Genomic DNA, 19,714 nt, shown 5'->3' on the forward strand with positions numbered 1-19,714 from the left:
ATGTCACAAAATAAAAGTGGAGTGTGACGTCTTCTTCTTTTCTTATCTCTGCCGTTGTGTTTAAAAATAGCTTGTCTGCACTTGTCGGACAAACAATATTTATGACACAAAATCATAACAACGCTAACATCTACCAATCGTATTTGTTATTATGTCTATGTACAAACTATAGATAACATTACATTAACGTTACAATAACACAAAAACATGATTTAAACTCAGTAAATTAAAGTCACTGGCTGTTGCTTGTGCAGCTTTCATACAATACTAATATGTCTGTTTTTAAACTGAACACATAAGTTAAAAAAAAGGACCGGTATTTGATGAAAACAGCGGTACAGATTATGAGGAGGGCGTGAAACCGATACTACAGCATGTGTCTGGCCACCTCCCCCTCAACCAATCAGAAGCGGCGGAAGCTGCTCCGAAACCAAGCAGCAGCAGAGCAGGAGCTGAAAATTCACTGACCTGAAATAATGAGTCCTCAGAGTTGTTCCTGCATGCTGAACACACTAAAATCACACACAACTAATAAGTAACGAGATGTTCATAAGTAAAACAGCAAGAAAAAAAGAGCCTTTCAGTCATTTTATTGGATTCTTGAAATAAAAGGTATATATATGATGAAGATTTGAAGTTTATTCAAATAGATGAATCGATAGTAGTCCAATACATTGTTATAAAACCCATCCATAAATATTGTAATGGTATTTGCTACATAGACAAATTATTACTGTGATATACTTTGTCTATCAGACATTGTATGGACTGCAGTATTCACTCAACCATACTATTCCATTGAATATTGATGTTTTCATTAACTTTTATGGTCAAAGGTGTATCACATCAAGCACAATAGATATATAGAGTGCTGTTTCTAGAAACATTTGTAGAACAACAACTAAACTAAATTCACATAATGAACTTTTAGTTGTATCATAACAACATGAACTTGTTTGGGAATGATAGGAAGTGTTAGCAATATTAACTGTAGTGAAGAGAAAGAACAGAATTTCAGGTAAGGATTTGCTGCATATTTTCTTTAAATGAATCACAACAAAGGCAGCACTGAAAGGCACAAGGTGATTCATGGATTGTCTTCTATGTGCCAGGCTTCAAGTTAAGTTGTCTTAATGCAATATGAATATAACAATGTCAAACAGGGCCAGAATTATCAGAACTTCCTGTTGTGCAGCTCCGCCACCTGCTGCAGCGAGCATCTTTGGTTTGGGCTGAGTTTGATTCTGCTGCTCACCTCCTGCCACTGGAGGCAGCTGTCACCGCTTATAACCTGTGGATGACAACAGGTCAAGTATCACCTAAACCTATCAAACTGTATGTATTTTATGAAAAAGAAAAGTAAAATCCTTCCCACCATGTTGTTAATGTCCACCATCACTTGGCTTGTTCCGTCCAGGTGAATGTTTAAGACAGTTGTTTCCACCCAGGCATTGTCTGTGTTCCTGCAGTCGTCCACATAGCCCTCAGACACCTGAAACACAATCCAGAGTAGATCAAGAAAAACTTCATCATTACTCTACGCAGCAAATAAACATTATTCACAAACAAAACTCAAAATAAAGGATGAAGGAACATGGATTCATAAAAGTCTTGTTACAGCCAGGAACCGACTGGTTTTGTCATGCTCAGCGTAGAATCGAGGACCCACACACAAAAAACCTGCTGACGAAAATGGCTTTTAATGAAGAAGTGAACAAAAGAGAACTTAGACACAATAGACTGCTGGACAAACATGGAGTGAGGACCAGGAAACAGGCAGCATAACCGGAGGAACTAGTGAAAAACAATGAGAATAGCCAACATACATTCTGAAGAAGGAGCCGAAATGACAGGGGAACCAGAGTCATTCAGGGAGAAGTGGAAACAGCTGAGAGCAGGCAATGGTGAGATGAGAAGATAGAGAGCGCAAAAACTGACAGCCAAAGCAAAACAAACATGAAAGATAAACAGAAAGATCAAAAAACTGAATTTGAGACTAAACTAAAACAATAAACAGAAATGAAATATGAATCTGAGAAAACAAGCAAAAGCAAAACAAGGAGCATAGATAAACACACACAAATAATAAACTAAAATAGCAAGATATAAGCAAATAAACAACAGATAATTTTACAGAGATCACAAGCAAACAAGTTAGTTTTCCCAAGATTATTGATCTGCAACAAGCAGTTGGTTCCTAATAAGTTTTTGGAAAATCAATTATGTAATTTATATAACAGGTTATGTTTTTTTTTTACAAGCTGAACGTAGAAATGAAATTATGGTTCTTTAAAAAATGACAACAATCTCCTATATTATTTATTTCTCAAAAATATAAACTGTCATTTTTTAAAAGCTTATGCAATTTTTGCAGCTCTATGCAAATTTTATTAGTGGGACTCAGGGCAAAAGGGTTCTTTGAATTTTTAATATTTTCTTGAAGAAAAATTATGCAAAATACAAATCCGTGATTCTAACATATTGACAAACATCCACTTTACAATGATCCTTTTTATACGTAAAATACATAAAACAGTAAATAGAAACACTGAGGTTTGTAGCTGTGACTAATTGTGAAAACTTTTTAAAGGGTATCGATATTTTTTGCATGGAACTATAAACTGCAAACACTTTTTTGTCAGTAAGTTCTTATACTTTAAAGAGAGTGTTTGTCATTGGTAGCTACAGAAATAGTAACTCAGTGTGTTTCTGCTTGATGTCTGGTGCTAAAATATGAGATATGATAATGCTATTCCAAAAAATAACCATTTATGAAACAATAGATTATATAAAAACATTACATTAAATGTAGAAAGCACATCACAATTCCATTCATAAAAAGTAATATTTCTGAATGAAACTGAAGCTAAAATATTTAAACGCCAAACTGACCTTCGTTCCCTCTGACACTTTTGCATCTAGGGCTTCAAACAGCTTATCTCCCAGAATTCCCTTTAGATTTCCAGGCAGGTGATCCACAGAGTCAACAGGACCCTGAAGGTACAGAAGAACAACAAATGTATCTCACTAAAACCTAAAACAAAACAAACAGTGAACCAATAACTACTCACCCCAGGCAAAGCTAAAGATCTAAGGTTCTGGTTCAAAACAGCCAAGAACTCCAGCACAGACCTCGCACTGTCTCGCCACCTGAAAAATCCAATTTCAAGTTCTTTAGATCTGAGAGACAAACATTTGAAACCCATGCCAGGATATCAGATGACCTACCGTGTAACCACGAGATCCAGGTTCAAATTTGGACCAAGACGGCTGAGTGCGCCTCTTCCCTTGATGCCTGTCCTCCCTCCTGGGTTTCTAATGATGGCAGGATCCATAAGAGACATCAAGATGATGTGCAGTAACCTTAGGTTACTGAACATCAGTTATTCTTTATGTTTTAACCTACCTGTAATTATCTAAGCCTTCTGGTCCAGATCTGTGATTAAAGGGAAAATTACATATAAAAAGGTTTATGCAAAGCAGGTCAAAGAGGTTGGGTCAGTAGAGGGTAGTCTCATAACATACCTGCCTGCATGGTCATTTCCACCTTCAGAACTCCCATAGGTCGACATGAATGAGCTGAGACTGACCTGCCAAAAAGAACAACAAACAAACATCCAAATCCATAAATCCTGAACACATTTTCTGTACTGTGATTTAGAAAATGAATAGCTCTTCCTTTATGGCACCTTGGAAACCTTTGAAACGTTCCACATTTTGTTAATTACAACAAAAAGCAATGCATTTTATTCAGTTATGTTCAATAAACCCACAAGTAGTTATATGTTCCTAACATTTAATAATAAAAGTGTGTTGTGCATCTACATTCACCTGCATGCCTGTTCCTAATCTGCTCATCACCAGGAGCTAAAGAGGAGCCAGTGGTCAGTCATTCTGCACCTGAGTGTCAGCCCATGCGGTTTCCTCTCTAGTTACTTGATGTATAGTTCTCTGGATTGGCCATTAAAGCCTCCTTATACAAGAACCTCGCAGAATACATCTATGATAACTAACCACACATCTTCTCACTTCCTCGTTTTAACCAACCTAACCTGTCCACCCTCCAATGCTCCACTGCCTCCTCCTCACCACACAGAACACGCTGCTCTGTCCACTCCTCCCTGGGGACAGAGCAATTTCTCAGTAAACTGTGGCACCATTCACTAGTCTTATTTGGCAATATTCATTCCTTCAATCCCACTCACCTCTTTTTATTATCATTAAATACTCCTGCCTGTAATTTGGTTCTCCACAAATAAAAATGACAAACACTGCGCTTAATGCAATACCAATGCATTTCAACTTTTCAGCTCTTCTTTGACAAAAAATTCTGAAAATCGGGAATAATTTTCCTTCTTCTTGAAAATTATGTACCACTTTGTAACTTAACAAAATGTGGAAATGTTCAAGGGTAAACTTTTGCAAAGCATTGTTTGTGAAGTATCTTGAATGGTACTTTTTCCTCTGGAACAGGGAAGCTGTCCGGGTATTGAAGCTGATGGGACTTCTCGTGGAAGCCATCTTCTTTTTCTGGTGTCCTCAAAGAGTTGGAGGATTCATCTGGTATAGTTGAAGTTGCAGGAAAAAGTTGACAAGAAAAACAGTAAACAAGTAAAACAATTATATAACTCTGTATGAACAGAAAGGTTGGGGTGAATGTAACAGTGTGACTGAGGAGGGTTTAATGGTTTGTACCCTGTGGTTGAGTTTCTTTTGCAGAAAAACCCTGAGATTTCAGACTGTCAACAATCCACTGCAGTGATTTGTTTGACTGGGTGACCTAAAGACACAAAGTAACCAGTAAATTAACAAGCTGCACAGGCAGTGATGAAGAAGAAGGGTGGAAATCAAATATAATTTATATGGTGATATAGATTAAATGAGTCACTAAATCAGTTCATAACCTGTTCTTCTAGTCTCTCCATCCGTTCAGTTAAGGTGGTAACCCTCAAGAAACAAGCAAAAGTAACATGAGTGACTGAGATTTAGATTAGCTGATTAATAATAACAATAATAAAAAATCAATTTTCACAATTTTTACATCATTGTAAGTACCGGTAAATTACATTAAAAAAATTTCATTTACTTACAATTTATATAACAAAACATATTATCCACATAGATAAAACAAAAATTATGAGTTGAATGCTAATTTCTTGACAACTGAGTTTGAATGATCAAATATACAAAAATATTGAGGGCAGCACTAGTAGTACTGTTGCCTTGCAGCAAGAAGGTTCTGGGTTCAAATCCCAGTCTGGGGTCTTTCTGCATGGGGTTGGGGTGTTCTCCCTGTGTGTGCGTGGGTTCTCTCCGGGTACTCTGGCTTTCTCCCACAGTCCAAAAACATGATTGTAAGATTGATTGGTCTTTCTAAATTCTCCTTAAGTGTGTTTATGTGCATGGTTGTCCCTGTGATGCTCAGTGATGGATGGGAAGGGTATGACCTCACTAGGTTGCAACCCCACTAAGGATAAGTGTGTAAAATGATGGAGGGATGGATGGATGGATGGATGGATGGATAGATGGATGGATGGATGCTCAATAATATTGGGTTTAAGCTTTAATGTGAGCTTAACTCAATGAAGATGATTTTAAAAGTCTGAGCCACAAGATCCTAAAATGAGTCACAAATTATTCAAAAAAGAGAAACTTAAACATAACCATTTGCAATATAAAATCCCCAATTTCAGTAAAGATTCTGCATGGCTTTCATTCAAAAGCTTACACAGAGGTATTTAGAGATATTTTACTTTTGAGATGTATCCAGAATGCGTCTCTCCATGCTCTGGCTCTGCTCCTGCCGTGCAGACAGCAGGTGTCTGTCCTTCATCAAAGCTTCCCAGGACAATAGCTCCTCTTCTTCTGTCTGAGGAAGCTGCTTCTCTGGAAAAAAAAAAGTGTGGTGTGATTTGTATCACCGTCACCTTTTCTTCTGTTTGGTCTTAGCCTTAAGGTTCCACAGACCTCCATAAAAACACACTTCATGTCACTGTCTGCATTGGTGTAATTTAAATACCATTAGAATATATACGATATAAACAGACAGCACTGTGCTGCACACTCAAACAACAGACGTTGATGCATGATTGGTTGTAAGTAATAATTTTCTTTATGTTTGTTTGAAAATGCAAATGACAGGAACGTATTAATCTAATTGAATGAGGAATTGGCAAGTCAAACCTTTGCAAAAATTGACAATGCAAATCTCTGATTGGTTTACGTTTAGTAAAATAGAAATAACTACAAATGATTATGAGAAAGGATGTATTCTTGGAACTAAATATGGATAATCATCTACAACACAGGAGAGGGAGATGATATTTGAAAGCAGTGGCCCTGAGGATACCTCTTGTAAATTATCACACATCTAAAAGTCAGGGATTATGGCCTTACTGAACTCAGTAGATGAGATCGGAGCCTTGAACAGCACCATTTTTCTGATGAAGAGATAGAGATGACTGAAGATGATGAAAGGAGGTGGGGCAGCTGGGCGGCTATAGTATTCTTTGATCAGCTCGTATCTTTGAAACTTCCAGATACTATCCGTGTTGTCATGCACCTCCTCAAATGTGTAGCTGTGCAGGTGAAAGATTAACAGATTCATTATGTTGGAAACCAAATTTGAACAAAGATGTGGTGCTAAGGACTCACTTAAAGATGGCTATGAGGAGGTTAAGGAGCAATATGTTGGCAAAGAGCAAATAAACACAGAGCATGATGATGGTGAGCCACTCAGGGAAGACCGGCATTTGGTTTTCATTCAGCACAGGACATTTGGGCTTCAGGGGATCCGTACCATTCATGCTGCATGAATTTATATCAAATGCAGCATCTGCAGGAGACAAAACACAAACTAGAAAACGCTGTATCAACAAGAAAACATGTCTTTTATTGCCTCATATTGTATTTTTTTAGACATAATGGAACTACACAGAACACTTCTCCACTCACTGTCAATATTTTCAGGGAAACTTCCAAATATAATGAGGTACGGCTCGTAAATAGCCCCGCGGATGATCCAGTCCAGTCGATTGTCATTATGGATGAGGATGCCTTGTTTGGCCACACCGTACGCCACAACCCAGATGCTCAGGAGAAACATGAAGAAGAACATGTCCATCATCTGCAGCATAAAATTACATCAGTTAGAGGACAAAAAGATTAGCTGCCATTACAGACTTGTTAATAATCCAATTTATACTCAGAAAAAGAAACAATAGGACTTAAGTGAAATTAATTTGTCAGACATAGATACACTCTGCATCAACAACATCATGAACGATTTGAATGAAACTAGCTAAAGTAAACAGCAGGTGATAATTTTTTAGTAGTAAAGAGAGAATAGTTTTGTACTTAACACTGAGATGTGATGCATTTACATTTCTCATTTGAATTCCATCTATCTATTATCTTTACACAGTTGCAAGGGGTGCCAGGCCAGGATTTGAACCCAGGACCTTCTTGCTGCAATAGTGCTGCCAACTGTGCCACTGTGCAGCCCTCATTTAAAATAGACTTAGACTTAGACTGACTTTATTGTCATTTTGCATGCACAGGGTGTATACAGAACGAAATTTTGTTGCATACGCCTCAGGACAGTGTTTTGAGGTTCCAAATCCACAATGGCTTAAATTACAGTTTATTTTTGGGGCATTTTTACTAATCTAAGAACATACAGTATATCTACAGCTGTAGCCCATTATTAACAAGATAATGTTAATAATCTTGTTATGAACAAGATTATGAACCAATTCTGTTCATAGCCTTCATAGACAGCAAAAAGTTCTATTTTTCAGGACTGTGCACCCTGCTGTCAAAATTTTGTCTTCAAAGACTATTTTAAGGACTAGAGGTGCACAAGTGTCAGGAAGATCAGTACTGTACTGTTATCAGGTTAATCATTTAAAATTCATGCAAACTCCTCACCATTTTCCTGACTATGATGATTTTAGGTCCCAGTATTCGACTGATGGTGAAAATTGCCATAAGACGGAGGCAGAAGACCACAAAGTCGATGCACAGGAGGATTTTACCTGCGTAAAACAACTCAGTTGTCAGCCTGAGGTAAAAAAATAAAATAAAATGAAAAGTTGGTGAGTCACAGATTATTAAGTATCTTGAAAGACTTTCCATGTCCGTCTGAGAGATAGAGAAGATACCTGAATGCAAGACCCAGACAGAACAGCACGATGGAGATGACATCCAATATGTTCCACATCTCATGAATGTATCTCTTGGCTTTCTTACGAAATCCAAAACCATCAGGATCATAAAACAGCTGAAACAGAAAACATAGATTTAAACTCAGGATGTTATTGTCTATCAGTATATATTTATTCTGAATAAGATTATATTTGGCCTCCATGAGCAACTGGCAGGCCAAATGAACCAGCTGCTGCATTGAGTCATAGAAAGCCTATGACTCAATGCCGCAATATGCGGCATTGAGTATATATATATATATATATATATATATATATATATATACAGTATAGACCAAAAGTGTGGACACACTTTCTCATTGAATTCAATGAGAAGGTGTGTCCAAACTTTTGGTCTGTACTCAGTTCAGACCAAAAGTTTGGTCTGTACTGTATATTTGACGCAAGAGTCAAAACGAGCCATTGTAGCCATTAGGTTACAACTGGTGTCAGAGCTTGTCAGAGTAGGGCTCCGCCAAAGTTGCCCTTTATCACCAATTCTGTTTATAACCTTTATGGACAGAATTTCGAGATGCAGCCAAAGTGTTGAGGGGATCGAATTTGGTGGCCTTAGGATCAGGTTTCTGCTTTTTGCAGATGATATGTTGTATTAGCTTCATCAAGTTGTGATCTACAGCTTTCACTGGAGATGTCTACAGCTAAATGTGAAGAGGCCGGGATGAGGATCAGTGCCTCCAAATCCAAGACCATGGTCATGAACCAGAAAACAGTAGAGTGCCTTCTTTGGGTAGGGAAAGAGGTCCTGCCTCAGGAGAAGGAGTATCTGGGGGTTTTGATCATGACATTAGAAAAAACAGGGCAGGGAGATTGATAGGCAGATTGGTGCTGTGTTTACAGTGATGCACTCTGTCGTGGTGAAGAGAGAGCTCTGCTGAAAGGTGGAGCTCTCAATTTACCCGTCAATCTACGTTTCCACCTTCTTTTATGGGCTTTGGGTTGACCAAAAGAACATCAGTGAATGTCCGTTACTTTTGCATCATCTCACCTGTCTGATCTCTTCACACACCAGAGAGAACAACCAGAAGTAGAGCACCAGCTCTACTATGGATGGTGTACTCTGGAAGTCGACCATCAGGACCACAGCAAAGAGGAACAGGAAGGCAAAGTATGAGATGATGTTTCCATAAAACTTGACTTGAGGAGCGCTGTACAGTCCAACCAGTCTGGACCAGCAGCCCAGAGGCGGCTCCACATTCTGCTTCCTGTGGGCAGAAACAGATTTGTGTGCAAAAATTTATTATCAACATAACTCAATTTCTCTCTGGGTGAGTTCATCACGTCTAAAAAGGAACAGATAAGATCATGGAAAATAACTTTGGAAATGTGAGGCTTTACAACTTATGAGGTTTTCATTTATAAAACTACTCCCATTAATAACTCACCTGAAAACCACAAATCTTGTGTAGATCAGAGGGAAGAAGACCATACAGACCAGCACCCTCCAAACAGGATTTTCAACTGAAAGCTCACCACACCAGATCTGAGTAAGAAGATCCTAAAGCACAAGCTTCTTATCAAGATTTTTGATGAATTACTCAGGTACAAGAAAACAGACTGTCTTTGAATTGCTTATAGTGATCTTTAAGACTGGAGAAAACAGAAATGAGTGTTAGCAAGACTTTTGAACAAAAATATTTTGGTCTGTATTCAAGATGTTGAATTACTTAACTTTAATATGCAGTACCATGTAAAAGAAGGTTCAAATTTGGACTGTGATCTGACCGCACAGTTTAATGTACTACATGTATTAACTTTTACGATATAAATAAAAATCTGCTTCACCTGAACACCTGACAGAGCCACAAAGTTTTTATCATTGGCCTCAAGTGCCAGCCTCAGACACGTTGTCTTGCCCCAAAAGCATGAGATTCGAACCAGCAGCTTCTGGGCACGTTCCTTGTCACTATTGTAGCACTCGTTGAACACACCTAAGGACACAAATGCAGGTCAATAAATTCCACCTCAGTCTGTAAATGTTCTCTTTACCTCTGTCCCATACCAATCGCATGATTTTCATAGTGCTTTGCGAGCTCCAGCATTTCTTGAGGCTCGTCTGCATCAATTGACTCCTCTGCCATTTTCTTCAGGATCTTGCTGGCAGCCAGAGCACCAGACATGCAGTCTCCACACTGCGTGCACACAGAGAAATACAGAGTTACAAACATAAACCACTTTGAAGACACTTTCATTTCACATGTACGGGAATTTTTAATCACCTGATCCCAGGCAATTTCAGACAGCTCCTTGTTGTTCTGGATAATTGTCCAAAGGAAAAGGTCACTGCCTGGATCCCTCTGAGCTTCAGCTCTGTTCTGCCTCAACAGGTCCTGCATCATTGTCTGATCTTTAGATACCTGGAAAAAATGTCAGTAATTGGGATTTTGGGTTAACTGGTCAGGTGTAGTCTCCATTAAGCTGCCAGACATGGAGGAGTCAGTGAATTAATGGAAGTCTTAGAAATAAAATTTATTTTCATTAAATACTAAACAAATAAATCTGTTAAAGATATTTTGAACAGGAATTAATCCAATCACATCCCATGAACAAGAGGCAAATGCCAGGGGTCGTGTTTGAAGGAGACAAGGCACGGCTCATGACCAGGCCAGTACCATCCCTACAGTAAAGCATGGTGGTGACACCATCATGCTGTGGGAATGCTTTGCAGCAACAGGAACTGGCAGATTTTTCAAGACAGAGGAAAAGATGAATGCAGCAACCTCAAGAAACATTCAGGATAGAAACCTGCTCAAGAGCATTTTGACCTCAAACTGGGGCAAGGGTCAATTTGACAGCAGGAAAACGACATAAAACAGATGGCTAAGATCTCTAGAAGAATGGGCGAAACTGCTTGTGGAATCATATTCAAAGGACTTCAGGTTGTAATTGCTGCCAAAGGTGGATCAACAAAGTATTAGACAAATGCATGTGATTTCAAGGTATTTACAGCAGAGGTGCTTGAAAAACTAATATCAAACTGAATAAAGTTCAGAATTAAATATACTCACAGATGATGAGATGTCCTCTGTGGACATGTCAAGATGGTATGTCTTGGCAGATGAAGGATAGATGTGCTGTGTGAATTTTCCCAGCAGGTGGCGCACTTCATCAGAGACATGAGTCAGTGAGATCTTTGCTCCTGCCAGAACATGAGCCCTTTGGCCCAGTGCCTGACTTCTGCTGCTGCTGGCAAGGTTCACCCTCTTGGCCAACTTGTCCAAGAAGAAGCAGTTGGGGAGCTGTTTGTAGAGCTCACAAAGGGTGTTGTCATCCTTCAGGAAGTCCCTCAGACACAAACCATTCTCCAGGAGAAGACTCACAAACTCAGGCTTGTTGCCAACCAGGGCTAAAGTCATGGCCCAATGGAGGTCGTTGGACTAAAGAAAGAAAGGAAGAACTTTCTTACGTTGGTGAAAAACAGTCATATGTCATAAAAGAGACAATTTTAAAACCCAACATGTCTGAAATATACAGTATAAATTGAAGAACCATTCATTGCACCATTATCTGTTATATATATATATATTAAGAAAAATCAGATGTACACCTCACTTTAGACTGGAATTTAATTTTATGTAGGAATTTAACTGCAGAGTTTCAAATGGTTTTTCAATTTATGCTTGTGGTGGATGCTCCTACCATCACCACATCGTGTTAGTATTTATTTTGTTTTTATATTAGTTATAGCTTATAGTCTGTTTAAGTTAGTTATTTCATTTAGACCTATATTTTCTAATGGGTGCACACTTTAGTTAATGTCTGTCTGAATGGTTTACTTACACTTGTTCTTTTGTTTGAGGTGCTGCAATTACAAGTCAGCTGGAGGAAGAAACCTGGAAGAAGCCATTTGTTTTCCTGAAAGACTAAAGGGGGGAGACTTTGCTGTTTCAAGTTGATTTTAATTAGTTTATTTTGTCACTTATTCACCTGTTATTGTTTGTGCTAAGTTAAAGTTAGTTTTGCTTTATTTGTTTCATAGGATGCTTTAGTTAATTTTGAATTTATTTGTTCTTTTGTTATATTGTGCTTCCCTCATGTGGTAAATTTAGGTTACGCCACTCCTATTTAAACAGCCTTTTGTTTTTTGTTTGCAGGTCAGTTTTGTTTGTGTTCAGTTAAGAGTTCAGTTGACCTCAGTTAAATTGGGCCCAAATTTGTTATTTATCCTTTGACTTATTCTTGCATTAAATCTTTATGTTTTGTTCACTATTTTTGGAAGAATGAAATTGAATTAATTAAATTTTTCTACTTTGAACACTTTTCTTCTCCTTGTTTGAGTCTGGTCCCTCAGAATGCTCAAAGAAACATCATAAATTAACCATTTTCTCTACAATACTTGTGGTGCACCACATGGGATCTCCAACAAACCTGACTTTTAATTATGTAATTGCATTAATGAGGTATGTGCTACTACTTGAATCCTAAATTAAAACAAAAAAGTTTAATACATATTTTACAATCTATAGTGTTGAAAGCCGCATCGCTGCTGATCTGTTTGTTCTGACTCCATATTGACCTGCTTTTCTAAAATTAGAAACAGTACCTTAAAAATTTATTGGTGGAATAATTTTAAATAAAGTTCAAATCTAAATCCTTTTTACCAACCGGCACAGTGGTCTGAATCAAACCCACCTTCCACATGCTTTGCTCAGTGAAAATCTCAGTCTTAGCTAAGTCCACTCGATTCCAGGTGATAGCCAGCTCCAGCTGCCTCTTCCAGGACTCACCTCCTCGTGATTCATCAGTCTTTGAAGCTGAAGGTAGAATACTCACTGACAGGTAAATGTTGTCAGAATATCTATTGCACACACAATTATTCACTTTTATTTAAGGCAAATAACCCCATAACAAACTGTTTAAGAAGCAGAGAAGTAGTTTGGTTGAAAAGATTGGAAAACACATAGACTAAACTTTGTGTTAGACGAGGAGATAGCAGACATCCAAAACTAGCTGAGTAAGATGGATTGTTTCCTGATGACATGCCAACACAGAAGAAAACTAAATGATGGAAACTTGAGGGAAAGCATTTCAGACAGTTAGATGAATCATCATAATACGAGCATTAATGGAATGTTCAGTGGTGTGGACTCACACTGTTTTAGTGCATGGAGCGTCTTCTACACAATATGCATTAACCTTGCACTGAAGGGATGTTGGTGAGGCCCAGGAGGAAGCATTGCATGTTTCTAAACACATTGGCATATATCTTTCCACATAATCAATGTTCACTAATGCCAGAAAGATCCTTCCTGGTCTTCAATCACTTCACATTTCATACTTTTGACTTGTGACTGCGTATTCTGAGAAGTAACATAATCCTCTCTGTGAGAAGTGTATTGCAGCAAGTCTTCTCCCCTTCAAGCTCATCGCTGTGTTGAGGTTCTGGACTGCACTCAGTCCATTCAGACATTTACACGGTATCTTCCAAAGTACTCCGAAAATTCACACACTTCGTCCACATTATAACAAGATACAACAGTATATTAAGATTAATATGATTTTATGTTACAGGACAACACAAAGAACTGCAAAGTTATAAAATGAGATAAAATATTTTTTCTGCTTATTTTTGTTTCTATCAAATAAATGGTTCTATCATGTTCTCACATGATAGAACATTAATTTCTGAGTCTTGTCACAGATTCCAAATTGGATTTAGGTGGACTTTGACTGGGCCATTCTAATACAGGAATATGCTTTGATTTGAATTGTAGAAAGCCAGAAAAAGGAAAAGTGTTGTAGGATTTTAAAATAAAAGTCTTTTGCAAGGCGTTGTTGTTACCTTACCTTTGAGAAGAGCTTTTAGGATGGCCACATCCAAATCCACTCCCCCCTGATCGTCCTCGCTTGCTTTGAATATTGTCAGCAAATGAGACATCCCGATGATGTCCTGAATCTGGAAACAGAGCAAACACATGACTAGACCCAGAGTGCTGTTTGAGGAGGTTTACTTCAGCCTACTAAAGAAGACAAATATTGAAACGTGACTTAAGAGAAGATTTACTGAAGCACATCAGATTATATGTCTCCAGTTTTAAGTCAGGTAGAACTAGCAAAATTATTTCTATTTGCTAGTATTTTCTTCAAATTTGGAAGTTTAAATATATTAAGTTTACCATGCCTTTGAACAATTTTGTAAAGCTTGTGATATGATGCCTTAATGAGCTTCTGAGAGGTTTATTAACACTATTTGAGCTAAATAAAGGCACATTCCAGTTAAATTCAATTCAATTCAATTCAATTCAATTCAATTCAATTCAATTCAATTCAATTCAGTTCAATTCAATTCAATTCAATTCAATTCAATTCAATTCAAACTACTTTATTGATCCCAAAGGAAAAATAATGTTATTGTAATTCATTTAATTAAATAGTGATTGTAGATGGCGATGGCTGTGGGCAGGAAATATTTCCTATAGTTGTCTGTGTTACAACAAATCTGAAGACGCCTTACTGAAGACACACTGTTTTTCAATGACAGTGACATAAGGAGCATAGCGGTGGATGTCCATAATTTTCTTGATTTCATATAAAATTCTTCTTTGCACCCTAAGTCACCCGTAGAACAGTACCAGCCTTTTTTATCAGGTTGTTGAGCCTTGTAAGGTGCCTGGTTCTGATGCTGCTGACCCAACAAGTGATGGCAGACAAGATGACACTCTCAACAACAAATTTATAGAAAATATGCAACATATAGGGGGAAACGCTCTCTCTTTGTTGCTGGTGGTTGAGAAAAGTTGAAATGATCTCTTTCTGTGAAAATGTAAAAAAAGTTTGTTTTTGAAGAAGTAGATATAAAAAAAAAGGATTCAGAGCTCTGCAACTTTGGGATCCTGTATGGTTCTTACACTTTTTGTGGGCATTGTTTTGCTGCCTTGGCCATTTTTTAGGCCTAGAAGTGGTTTGAGTCTGCTCTCAAACCCAACAGTGCCATATTCCCCAAAAGCCCTTCTGTGGCCATCCCAGGAAACTTGCCCATATGATCTATATCAAAACATCAAGTTTTTGATATAGCAGTCTCAGTGTACTACTATGGATTGGAGCATCATCAGTACACAAACCTTTTTTGTAAACTCTATAATCTCATGTTCTTCAAACTTTTCATACTCTTGACCAAAAGACTCCATCATCTGCTGTCGGATGAGGGTGATGGTGATCTGGCTGACCGGTTTTCCAAACACCTGAGCAATAACATCTGCTATTCTCCCAGAGCCCTCCAGGATTATGCATGGTGTGCCACTGAGCATGGCTTTATAGAGGGTCTGAGAGGAGATGCAAATGAAAGGTCAGATTACTGGAATATCAAAGATGGAAAGAAGATTCAGGAAAATGCTGACTCACATCGAGTGTGCCCGGTCCTCCATCCAATGCCACACAAACCACTGGGATGGTCATAGAACTCACTGGATGGCAAAATAAATAAAACACTTATTTATAGTCAAATACATTTTTTTATTTTAATAATGAGAACTAATCTTCTTTTAACCTTTGTTTCCAAGATTTCTGCATGAGATGTGTTTCTCTAGTTTTGCACGCAGCTCAGTCTCCACAAGATAGCGTCCATTGGTTCCATCATCAACCAGCAGGAAGTGGGAATGATTGTTATCAAGACAGGCCAGAGCACCCTGACCTTGTGTGTCAATCACATAATTAGCTGGGAAGCAACCCTGCAGACAAACAAAATGCAAACTATGAAGGAAACACACAAATCCATGCATAAGCATAATGTGAAGAGTGTGTTCTTCTTACTTCTTCATGTACCAATTTATCCCTGTTGTGAATTACTCCCCATGTTGCCACTCCAATAGCCACTACTTGCCCCTGTATGGTGTTACTCAGGGCGTACTCCCTCACAGCCTGTCCCACATGCATCATCACACCAGAGTGGGTACCGCCAGTGAGGATCCATGCACCTACGGAGGATGAATTATCACTGAGTGTGTTTTTGTCTGACATTCATCACACCTATCTCCAGTTTTCTGTCTGTCTCACCTGTAGTCTGTGCAACTTTGATAAGCCCTCTGCGAAAAGTCTTCTGCAGGTGGGGCTTCAGGTAGAAGTTATTGGCTCCTCCAGTCACAGATATGAGCAAATTTGGAGGCAAAAGTCTCCATTGTTGAGTCAGTAACTCGTAGAGCACCTCAGCTTCGGTGTCTGCCGACACTCGTACATACTGGCAATAAACATACATAGTGGCATGAGAAGGTGTAGTATACATTTACAGTGCCTTACAAAAATGTTTCTACATGGACTTTTTCCAAAAAAAAATTGTCAAACTACAGCCATGTAGAGATGGTTATGCATCGGATTTACAGAAACACGCGAATGCAAAAGTTCCAGTTTTGAACTTCTGTGTGTAAAAAAAAAGATTAATTGTGTTAAAATTTTAAAAACATTAATCAAACTTAATGCATTAAAATCCCAGCCATATGCAAGATACATACAAAAAACAATGTGTAGTTGAAAAATAACACTGCAGATTACCCTGAACACTCAAGCCCCACTGTAAAACATTGTGGTGTCAGCATCATCTTGTTGAGATGTTTTTATTTGAAAAGGATAAAGCTGGTAAGAGTTGATGTCAGTATGGAAGGATGGATGGCAATTAAAATCTAATTTCTTTTGGTGGTATCACAAGTGAACACAAATGAACACCACACTTATAAGATATGCATTTAAAATTTTTACAAATTGTAAAAATCACCTAACCTATATTTTTCTTCCACCTCACGATTGGGTCTAAGTTAGATTATTACAAAAATGTAATTACAATACACGATTGTATTGTAACCTTACAATACAATCAGGTTTATTTATTTTATTTCTTTACTGGTTCTGCTGATGTAATCAATTACATGATTGTATTGTAATCTTACAGTACCATCATGAAAAAATCTGAAAAGGTTTAAGGGGATAAATTACCAACATTCACACACCAGGCAATCAAAAGTGTTTGCTCCAAAGTGTTTAGACCAAATCAAAAGAGAAAATAACAAAAATGCTTCAGAAAATATTCCAGAAAACTACAAAACAGCTGAAACACAGAGTTCTTTTAAATGAAGCCTACAACACCAGCCCCCTGTGTTAGATTATTTTAGAGTTTAGAGTTGGAGATAGGATTATTTTACCTTGCTTGTCTTTTGCCCCAAACCACCAAAGCTGATGTCTCCAAAAGCATCTGTTGGAGCTTTGTGGATATGTTTTCCTTTGTCCCAGGTTTCCCCGGTGAAGTCCTCTGGCTTGATGGCTTCATCAGTGTGGTCAGTCTTAGAGTAACCACAACGACATAGTTGCTCTTTCCTGTAAAAAACACAAATTACATGATGTCACATTTCTATGTTGGTGGAAGAGGTTTAGACATGTGGGTTATGCACTATGATAGTGCACTATCATAGTGGACACCATGGTGTTATTGTACTGCCTTGGTATTCTTTACAATCCTCACCGTGTTTCAGAAATATTGGGGAAAATAATATAAATTGATCTAATTTTTCTTGCATCAAGCCACTGTTGATGTCCTATCAGGTAAATTAAGATCTAAAATGTTCAGCTGTAAAATTAAACGATTATCACAACTGGACATTTTTAGAATGCATCAAACAATTTGAACAAAAATCAAAGTTTAAGTTGCTTCTGTAACAATACAAAACAAAACAGTTCTGTAAGTAGTTGTTGGTATTTCATAGCACTTTAATTGGAAACACAGTAGTGACTCAAAATGAGATTTAACTGCAGTCAGATCAGTTTCCTCTCATTATTAGTAAAACATTGCATCAAAACCACAAGCACAGTTTAAAGAGTAGTAACTCAACCTACCTGGGATCCCTCTGAAAAAAGGAGCATTCCTTTTTTGAAATGTTCGCCTTGATCCATGAGATAAAAGGAAGTCGCTGGAAAGAAGGAGAGATGAACAGATGTTCACGTGCTGTTTTGGTTGCCAGAAAAAACTGTGACTGAATCTCATCTCCCTTCATGGTGGAATAACACAAGGATCGGTGGTGATCAGATTGAAGTCAGATTGAAGCCAGGCCGACAGCATGGCAGGGGAGAGCAGTCTCTGCAGCCTCTGTGCTGGCAGACAGTCTGTTCTGCATCACAGCTGTGCAGGGTGGAAATACTGCTGAGTAATTGACCCTGAGCTCTCTGTACAATGCAGTCTGCGTGCATTGCTGCTTTTACTGACATCAGGAGGGACTAAAGCATCAAATTTCTTCAAAATCCATTAAAAATTATCTATTTTATGTAACAAAGTGTAAATTGTGAAAAGTAATAATTACATAAAGGTATTTGAGTTTTTTCAGATTTATCCCAGTGTTTTGGAAATCATTCATAGTACTCCTTCTTAAATTTAGTTATATCACAATTACAAGCATCAATGAATTTTATTGGAGTTGTTTATGAAAAACACAAAGCAGTGAATAAATGAAGTGAAAGGAACATTTTTTGCATAGGATTCTCTGGAAGGTTTAGACATTCCCCTACATAAAATCCAGAGCAAGAAATTAACTAGTTAATTAAAAGTGCACTTCTGTTTGTTGTTTAGACTTGCCATTAATAAGGAGTGTGGAATGGACAAGCTTTCCTTTTTGTCTTTTATCACTCAGCTTTATTGACGGTGGGAAAACACACCCTAACAATGAAAAGTGCAGCGCTAGTGTGTCACCTCAAACCTGACACACAGCACTCGCGCATACAAGAGTCACAGTAACAGTAACAAAGTACCAGTGACATAAAAAAAACACTATCCTTCCAGTTTTTAATGATGGCAGTCCAAATCTGCAACCTCCGTAGATATTTTTCTATGCTCGATGCCAATGATTCGGCCCTTCTTAAACAGACCAGCAGCTTCTCCATGACCATTTCATGTGTCATTTTGCACGGTTATTAAAGAAATGAGAAGTTAGCCACTGCATCAGCTAGGGTTAAACAAGTTAAATAACTCCATGCAGGTACAATCAAATGTGAAGTTCATACTTATCTGCTCAGTGAAATTCAGGTGGTGACTTTTTTTGTATCTTGTCAGCTTTTATAAAACATGTTAGCAATTTTTCTCGGTTATTCTACAAATTTATTATGCCTGATCTGATTCAGAACAAAGAAACTCATCTTAGATTCAGAAGAAAATAACTGACAAGAGAGCACTTACCTCACGTAAGCAAGGCATTGCCAAGTTGGTTTCTCCTTTATTGGTTTGAAAATATTTCAACATACTTTGAGAGTGAACTTTGGATCCCAGTCATCTGAACATGACTGAGGAAGTACCTGCATTAACCAAAACCACTGAACATGAGTTGATCTCTTCTGAGTTGCAAAAGTAAACAGAACCTGTTTCTCATAAAGTGTCCAGAGATCTTACAAGCTTCATTAACGTGTTCTAGCATGATTTAATCTACATCATCTCTAATCCCTCCAATCATTTCTTTGTGCTTTCAGGATGCCCACCTGCCCCCAAAAGTCAACTTCGACTAGAAACAACTTACTGCTACACATAT

The 19,714-nt window shown here is 37.9% G+C and overlaps 1 protein-coding gene across 3 annotated transcripts; it reads right to left on the reverse strand.

Moving 5' to 3' along the window:
* Nucleotides 1–575: 575 nt before the first annotated feature.
* On the reverse strand, nt 576–19,449 carry trpm2 (transient receptor potential cation channel subfamily M member 2). 3 transcript variants are annotated; one of them, XM_023337584.1, is made up of 32 exons: nt 19,369–19,449; nt 18,039–18,112; nt 17,351–17,522; nt 16,215–16,395; nt 15,972–16,135; nt 15,709–15,889; nt 15,564–15,625; nt 15,284–15,484; nt 14,010–14,118; nt 12,855–12,976; nt 11,231–11,599; nt 10,442–10,579; nt 10,225–10,354; nt 10,008–10,153; nt 9,608–9,720; nt 9,211–9,427; nt 8,163–8,281; nt 7,930–8,062; nt 6,955–7,126; nt 6,655–6,835; nt 6,397–6,578; nt 5,754–5,886; nt 4,905–4,947; nt 4,696–4,780; nt 4,457–4,560; nt 3,526–3,590; nt 3,407–3,436; nt 3,229–3,315; nt 3,072–3,150; nt 2,893–2,994; nt 1,376–1,492; nt 576–1,291 (listed from the first exon to the last, which is right to left on the reverse strand). In XM_023337584.1, exons 1-32 carry the CDS (start codon nt 19,429–19,431, stop codon nt 1,175–1,177), a joined length of 4,191 nt encoding a protein of 1,396 aa, XP_023193352.1. In that variant the 5' UTR covers nt 19,432–19,449; the 3' UTR covers nt 576–1,174. The 3 variants fall into 3 exon arrangements, with proteins under 3 accessions (XP_023193352.1, XP_023193351.1, XP_023193353.1); XM_023337583.1 differs by lacking the exon at nt 19,369–19,449 and having other exon boundaries at nt 18,039–19,310; XM_023337585.1 differs by lacking the exons at nt 576–1,291; nt 1,376–1,492; nt 2,893–2,994; ... (4 more) ...; nt 4,905–4,947; nt 19,369–19,449 and having other exon boundaries at nt 4,468–4,560; nt 18,039–19,315.
* Nucleotides 19,450–19,714: the final 265 nt, after the last annotated feature.

Source organism: Xiphophorus maculatus, chromosome 7 (genome assembly GCF_002775205.1).
Source record: "Xiphophorus maculatus strain JP 163 A chromosome 7, X_maculatus-5.0-male, whole genome shotgun sequence".
Taxonomy (NCBI): domain Eukaryota; kingdom Metazoa; phylum Chordata; class Actinopteri; order Cyprinodontiformes; family Poeciliidae; genus Xiphophorus; species Xiphophorus maculatus.

Coding starts and splice junctions, on each gene's coding strand:
- trpm2 (XM_023337583.1), bottom strand. CDS start 18,196: ATGAAGGGAGATGAGATTCAGTCACAGTTTTTTCTGGCAACCAAAACA. Junction 12,977..14,009: donor CCTAAAAGCTCTTCTCAAAG/GTAAGGTAACAA, acceptor TTCTACCTTCAG/CTTCAAAGACTGATGAATCA. Junction 3,437..3,525: donor GGAAATGACCATGCAGGCAG/GTATGTTATGAG, acceptor CTTTAATCACAG/ATCTGGACCAGAAGGCTTAG.